Source organism: Anarrhichthys ocellatus, unplaced genomic scaffold, assembly GCF_004355925.1.
Source record: "Anarrhichthys ocellatus isolate YVR2014 unplaced genomic scaffold, GSC_Weel_1.0 scaffold11, whole genome shotgun sequence".
Classification (NCBI taxonomy): Eukaryota; Metazoa; Chordata; class Actinopteri; order Perciformes; family Anarhichadidae; genus Anarrhichthys; species Anarrhichthys ocellatus.
In genome coordinates this window covers 9662450-9669949 of record NW_022280041.1, presented here as the reverse complement: position 1 = coordinate 9669949, position 7500 = coordinate 9662450, and the positions used below count along the sequence as shown (strand labels likewise).

At 40.0% G+C, this 7500-nt stretch overlaps 2 protein-coding genes across 9 annotated transcripts in view; one reads left to right on the top strand and one right to left on the bottom strand.

Annotated features, from left to right (window-relative positions):
* tdrd7b (tudor domain containing 7 b) overlaps window positions 1-4147 on the bottom strand; it is an 18908-nt gene extending 14761 nt beyond the window's left edge. The window contains exons 1-3 of one of the 2 annotated variants that reach the window (XM_031851281.1): window positions 4063-4147; window positions 2561-2767; window positions 2165-2309 (exon numbers count right to left, since the gene is read on the bottom strand). In XM_031851281.1, the coding sequence (XP_031707141.1) occupies window positions 2165-2309; window positions 2561-2767 (352 nt within the window). In that variant the 5' untranslated portion in view covers window positions 4063-4147. Of the gene's footprint in view, window positions 518-2164; window positions 2310-2560; window positions 2768-4062 lie in introns of those variants that run through there. The other variant, XM_031851282.1, reaches the window with a different exon arrangement.
* A 749-nt stretch (window positions 4148-4896) lies between these two features.
* Window positions 4897-7500, top strand: part of dctn1a (dynactin 1a) — a 12830-nt gene continuing 10226 nt past the window's right edge. For all 7 annotated transcript variants that reach the window (XM_031851247.1, XM_031851245.1, XM_031851246.1 and 4 more), the window contains exons 1-3: window positions 4897-5009; window positions 6899-6964; window positions 7087-7281. In XM_031851247.1, coding sequence (XP_031707107.1) covers window positions 6923-6964; window positions 7087-7281 — 237 coding nt within the window. In that variant the 5' untranslated portion in view covers window positions 4897-5009; window positions 6899-6922. The remainder of the gene's footprint in view (window positions 5010-6898; window positions 6965-7086; window positions 7282-7500) is intronic.

The window sequence follows — 7500 nt, the reverse complement described above, 5'->3', positions numbered from 1 at the left end:
CTCTTTGCTTGCAGCGGAGTCTCAGCGGCTATAGGCTACATTAGCCTTGAATCTGAACACGCAGCCCAACTCTCTCTCTCTGACACCCCCTTCCCCCGTCATCTGTCCATTTCCTTCCCATTTCACCATCCCTCTTCTTTTCTTTTCCTCCGACAGGCTTGCTGCCACTCCTCCGCTCTTCTCCCACTTCCTCCTCTGGCTCTCTGCAGCACCACAGTCTAGCGGAGGAGTATGCGCTAAAAAGACAAGTGCGTACACGGTTCTGTATGTGTGTGTGTGTATGTGGGTGTGTATGTGTGTGTGTGTATGTGAAGGGGGCCGTGAGATTGCATATTTAGTTTGCATACGTGCAATTATGGTTCATGAGTGTGTTAATAGGAAATAAAGTCAGAAAAATATGAATGAATGTTCACAGTTGTGTGTGGCTCTCCAGTAAAATGCATGTGATGTGACATCTTTGTACACATATGAACCTGATACACCTGTGCAGCCCGTAACATTGTGTGTCTGCTTGAGTGTGTATGTGTGATAGTCTTAGTGCCTAAGGAACTGCAGGTCTCCACAGAGCAACAGTTAAAACAGGTCAGTCAGTCATCCAAAAACTGGGCTCAAAAAAGTTGCATTGTTACAGTACTAATACAAACACTAGACACTTTCTATGTTTCTCTTGCTGCAGCACTGTAGCACCAGCACCAAGAGGAGTCTGGAAAAGGTTTGGAAATGTTCAATTGAAAAGGCTGGCTGGAATTTAATATATATTTCTCGGCCACAGCTTTTCGAGACTGAATTAGTTCATCGGTCCTTTATTTTGTTGCGTAAACGTGTTTAGTTAGAGTATAAACAAAACTGCTTGGTCATCATTAATATGCAAACAGGTGGAATTATTTTGAGCAAAGATGTGCAGTCAGTGCACATTTCAAAAAGCCCTTTGTTTGATTTTGAGGAAATAATTAACAGAATAGGTTTGTTTTTGATCTTATAAAATATAAAGTGTATATAGTATATACCTGATACGTATATATAATCTTATGATTTTATTCCTGGCAGAGTGGAAAAAGGCTTTTGTTGGAAAAACAAATGTTTCGAAAACATTAACTATACAATGTATTTAATACCCTTGCTGAAATATTACTGGTGAAGATGATACATGTGTTTTTCTACATTCACAATCATAACAGGACTTGGGAATAAGAAGCCATGAGGCTTTTTGCATCACACCACATGTACTGTATATCAGTGATGATATGAACCCAGAGTGCTCTTTGCTATGTAGTCAAACATGTTTTGAATAGTGCAGCCAAGTAGTCTTACATTCACATTTGACATTCAAGTCCTTCATAAACATGTATTGTTGAATTCCAGAGTTGGATACCCACAATAGTCCAACACTCACAAGACACCCAACACTGGTTTTCTTGCAGTGCAGCTTATAAGTGCTCCAGTGCTAACCACTGTGTCACAGAGCTGCCAGACTGTTAATTATCATTATTTTGTTTAATCTGTGTCCATATTTATTTTCACCTGTTAAATGAAAATTACAGATTACTGATTGAGTCTTTTTCAGCACGCTGTCGATCTCTTTGAGAACCAAAAGTACAACTAAAAGTATTTATGAATTTGGTATTTGGAATCATTTCAAATTTGCTTTAAAATACACACTATAATGCAGATGTTGCATGTTTCCTCCGTACATTTTAGCAGTGACTGCAATGACATTTAATCCAATACCTAAGTGATTTTAAGCCACCTTGTGACTTAGTAGTAAACATCTATGTATGTAATTGGATCGAGCTAATTGTGTCTTGTGAAACTGCATTATAGTTTCCTGTTGAACACTGTAATGGTGAAGCCATTGCATGGCCAATTGTGGTTCTCCCTACGCTATTTAATATATTTGCTTGCTGTCTCCCACACAGAAACTGTGAAATCCCATGTGCACAAACGCAACTTGTAATGTATTTCAAACCCTGCATGAATCGACTTAACTTGGACTTTATGTGAAACCAAAAGTGATAGTGGCTGAGTGACTAGCCAAAAGCTTTACATGCTAGGGAATGTTCAATAAAAATAACAATACATACATATAGAATTGATAATTGTTGTTAAGGTCGGCTATGCCGGTTTATGCTTGCTAACTCCCCAAAATGGTGGTCCAAAATCTTACCATTGAGGACGAGTGGGGCAGCCGGTTTGACCCTCATCTGGGTGTTGACCAGGTGGGGTCGGCCTGTCTTCTTGGAGCTGCGCTGGCGAGCCACCAACTTAGCTATGTGGGCGGTCTCATGGGCACCTGAGGCAAAACATACCATCTGCAGTGAGAGAGAGGAGTAAACAGACGGATATTAATAAGAGATTCATGACAAGGAGGAGTAAGTTATTAGGCTACCTCCTATTAACCACCAGGTGTGGATATTATCCAAATTACGCACACAACACTTTGAATACATAGTGGTATTAAAATATATGATTTTATATAAAGAATAATATGGTTTAATTATGGCTTAATATGTGTACACATCTATCCTTCAAACCATCCACCCTGCACAGGCCTCACACACACCTCTCCAGAGCGGCTGCGCTCTGTGCGGACTACAGAGGGCATGCTGGCTAGCAGTGCATCCAGGTGGTTGTGTCCCATCTGTTTGTGTGGTATCTGCTCCCCAGTCAGCTCTTTGTACTCTAACTGCAGACGGGACAGCGACACGCCGCCTCTGTTGGCCTGGAGGACGGCCCGCAGCATCTTCTTCACCAGCTCCACGTCAGCCATCTGAAAAAAAAAATTTTTGAATTGTTTTTGGATGGAAATAGTTTGTTTTTATGTACAGTCAAGGCTGTAGTTGTTTTTTGATTTACAGTATAGTCGTAGTCACAAAACAAGCATGTATCTATTTTTAATTACCATTCCCCTATTCTGTCTAATAAGCAGGTATTTATTGGTGATTCAACTCACTCTGAAATTATCTCGTTTTTCAAAGCCACAAACTATCACTGTAACCCTGTAGAGACATTTTGCATAAGGGCTTTAGGTTGAAGATGATACTAATTTCCCCTTGGTGGTGTACAGCCTGTTACAGTCCACAAGTCTAACCAAACTCCTAAAGAGGAGTTTAAAAAAAACTGTACAATTCTGAGAAAAAGTATAAATCTGAGCTAATATGATCTTCGTGAAAATATATGCAGACACCGTCAACAAGCAGCATCAACTTTACCACTGCAACACATAGTTTTAAAATGTTGGTTAACCGATAGTGGCCCTCTAAAATTGTTGCTATGTCAGCAATTTGGTATTATTTTTGTAAAGACGTCCTTGTTTGTTATGTAATTCTATCTACTTTTCTCTATAAAGTATATGCCTTGGATTGAAGAATTCAGAAATATAGGCTGTATGCCATTCCACACTGGGCCTAGGAAGGAAAGGTGAATAAAGGTTTACTGGAAACAATTGAAATATACATGTTTGATTTACACTACTAATTGCTTTAGCATTAGATGAGTTTCGGTCACTTGTTGATGCACTTTGCAGCGCAGGCAGCAGACGGGACAGGGAAACTATGAATGACGTAACTCGTCACACATCGACTCCACACCCTCCACCGGGACCAAACTATTTGGGTGAAGATTCCTTGTCTTATTTCGTTTTCTTAACAAAACTGCAATAAAATAGTCCTGGCATAATGAATGACGCTGACGGAATGTACAAGACCCAGTATACAGTCAGCACAGGCAATGATAGTGCGCCGAACATCGACTTAAATCCTTCAGTGCCACCTCCGGAACAGCGGCTCATAAAGTTAGCTAAGGGACTGACCGGAAAATCATACATGTTGCCTTCAAAATAAAACTCCAGAGACTCACTAGAAATTCTCTACCTTCCATATTAGTCGCTAAAAGTATTACTTTGAAAGTCCCGACCGGAAGCAAGGTTTGTGTCCTCGCTGGCTTGAACACTTTTGAGACATCCTAGTCGAAAGTATAGAAAGAGGTGAAATAAACACACAACAACTTCACCAAGAGTGAGAATAGAAGTCCATGTAAGTCAGAAAGCTACAAAAACAATTCTACCTTGCTCTAACACGACGGGATGGTGAAGTCAGGACCTGTTCCCGTTAGTGCTGTCACCTCCACGAGCTCACCACCACGAGCTGAGCTGCAGTCACAGCACTGTGCCCGGACAGTCTGCCAGCCGGTCCAGGCACAGCCTCTCCTCCACCACCTGATTGGTCGGCTGCGGTTGGACTTCAGGCTAATTACACGTCAACATATTCATTCAGGGGCCACAGCACGAGACAGAGATCACACCCAACCAGCCGCAGAAAGAAGCAAATCCTCACATTTGTTTATAAAAACAAAACATTTAAATATATATAATATAATATTTATTATACATTAATTAAATATTTGACATGATGCATTCTCTGTCATTAACGTATATCACTCTGTAAATTTAACTTACTTTTTCATTTAGTAATCCAAATGCTGGTTTAAAACCTTTCGGTAATATTGATTCAGCTTCTTCTCACGTTGCTTTTACCCTTACCTCTCACCAACCGTCTTGCTTTACACACATTTTTCACCCAATCGTCCTTATCCATATTTGAATTCCAATATCTTTACCTGTACATTTATTCTACATGTATAATTGTAATAATGATGGCAGTGTGCTCAAAAAAGAAACAACACCCCAACCGTAGGTTCTTGAGATAAAGAATATGGTAAACTCCCATAAAGACCTTGTAAAGAGAAAGTAATCCCAGATGTGCAGTGGGCTAAGAAGAAGTAGTAAAATAAAGTTTATTAATAAAGAATGGAGCAGCCACTAGGGGCGCTAACTTCCACTTTTCTTCTTATCTTTGGCATGTCAGACCACCGGAAGTGACCTGTCAAAAAACGGAAAAGACTACAGGACTTCCGATCTAGGTAGCCAAAAAATAACAACACAGGAACATCTTTTGTCTGCATGAACACCTCAAGGTGCTGCATTTAAAGACAGGAAACTCTGTGTATGCCAGGTAAGCTGAACAACGAAATACAGGTTAGCTGTTTAGCTTCTTAACAGTACTTTGCTTGCTAAGCTGAGTTGGCCAGTTTTAACGTTAGCTTTAACGCTAGTCCGGCTAGCTGTTAACTAAATTCTGCTGTCTATCTGAAGCTAAATGGCAGAGTAAAGCGTAAGTTAACTACGTGATTAAAGTCATTTTGTGTATGACTGTCAGGATTATTTGTACGTAGATCAAACTAATAATGCAGCAACGTGAAAACAGAATAGCTCAGCTAAATTTCTTGAATGACATTTCTCCCTATCTCAATTATTTCACCCTCTCCTCCTGTCGTAATGCTGTAGTGTTATTGTATTGCGTTGCGTATTTAGTGTGATATACTTCGCTGATATATTTTTTTATGAAAGAACATTGGTCCTTTTAAATACCAGCAACGTTACTAAACGAAGAAACATTAGCTAAAGTTAGCCACTTTTTGACAGCTGCTAACCAATGGATTGATTTGATTGAAGGAGTTATTGTTAACATGTTAGTTCGTTAAAGATAATACAATTTGTGAAGTAGGAGTAAATGTACCAAAGAAAGGGGAACGCAGCAGCAATGTCCCATTCTGGGTTTTTATATAATTATAGCTACATAAAAGCAGGCCAGTAAATTCATCATCTCATCACTCCAAGTGACTCCATGTGAAGTATCAAGCTAATATCCATGTGTTTTCTGGTGTGGAGACACAACAGCTAGATAACACCCTCCCTTTCTCAGTTCAAATCAGCTGTGATGTGTTATGATGCAGCACCCAGGATCCCTCCCTAAAGTCACAGTCTTGTATTGCTTTCCCCTCTCTCTCTTTAAAAGAGGAAGGAATGGGAAAGCGGAGAAAAATTAGCACTTGAGACTTTGTATTGGAGGTGAAAACATCTTAACTTGCTATTATGGCTTTGAACAGGCGACATTCTTATACCCCCCGGGTGAGTAACATGGACCCTCAATATTGAATAATATCTAATTTAGTACATCATTGGTAATTTAGTTTGATGCACAGCATCAGTATAAGTTATTACACTATAATCTCTTAACCTACTAGGTAATATTTGTGTCACTCACCGTATATCGGATGCAGGATTCACTTCACAGAACGAGTAAGAGTATATTTTTGGTAACTCTAGATATCCTGTAGAGAAGATGAAGTCTCTGTCCTTACGTTTAACCCATAGGCGAGCTTTTGTTCCAATTATTCTGAAATGGCATTAAATCTAGATGACTCTGCAACTATCTCTGTGCTTCTGTCATGAGGCTTTAAAAAAGGTTCCTACCCAGATTTCTGCCCTGTGGTTTAAAACTGAGGCAGCGTGAATTCACATGTCCCTACAGCTCCGTAAAAGAATTAGACTCTACTCTGAATGAGCATCTTTGTGTGAACAAGGCAAGGATGTGACTTGTTTATCAGGAAGTCTCTTGTGGTACATGACACATGACTGGTTGCATGAGTGTGTTTCTTTGCTCATGGCCTTAAGACTCTCTCTGTCATTGATTGTTTTTGATTCCTAAGATTGCTCTTAATAGCTGGAGCAGGGATAGTTAGGGGGCATTATTGTTACACATAAAATACTGTTTGTTTGAGTCTTTTGCAGGTCTAATGTACAGTATTAAAAATGATTTACATATTCCTACTAAACTATGTCTATTTGACCAAGATAAAGATATAAAAAGATACCAATCCTGAGGAATTCAGAAATTTAAACAATAGTTCTCTGGTATGTAATGACCTAACCTTCCTTCTTCAATGTCTCACACCTTACAACTCATTCCCATTCGTAACCAACCTTCCTATACTTTCTCTCTCCCACATTTCCTCATCTTTCCCCATACTTCTGCCCATTCGTATTTCCCAAATCCTCCAGCTGACCAGCCCACTGATCAGCAAAATGAGCAGCGCAGGAACAGTGGAGTCTACCAAACCTCCAAAGGTAGGTCACTGTTCAATACATACACAAGAAAGGAAGTAATGGTAGGAAATAAACAAATTACTATTAACTAGTCGTATGATGACTCACTGTGTGTCATCTTGTCTCTGCTCCTCCTCTCCTAGATTGGCTCTATAGTGGAGGTGACTGGGAAGGGTCAGCGTGGTACTGTTGCCTATATTGGTGCCACCCTCTTTGCCTCTGGAAAATGGGTGGGCGTCATACTGGATGATGCCAAAGGCAAGAACGATGGCACCGTGCAGGGGAAACGCTACTTCACCTGTGAGGAAAATCACGGGATATTTGTCAGACAGTCTCAGGTTAGTGGCATAAATGTGATGTGTGATTAATGCTTGTGTACTTTTATTAGTATGAAAAGTGTCAATAGTTTTATAGGATGTTTGAGGAGCCTTTCTTATTTTTCAGAATTCGTGATTACAAATAAACATTTGTTTGTTCCTGCTCCCATCCCTGTGTTATCCTGATCTCACACACACACACACACACACACACACACACACACACACACACACACACAC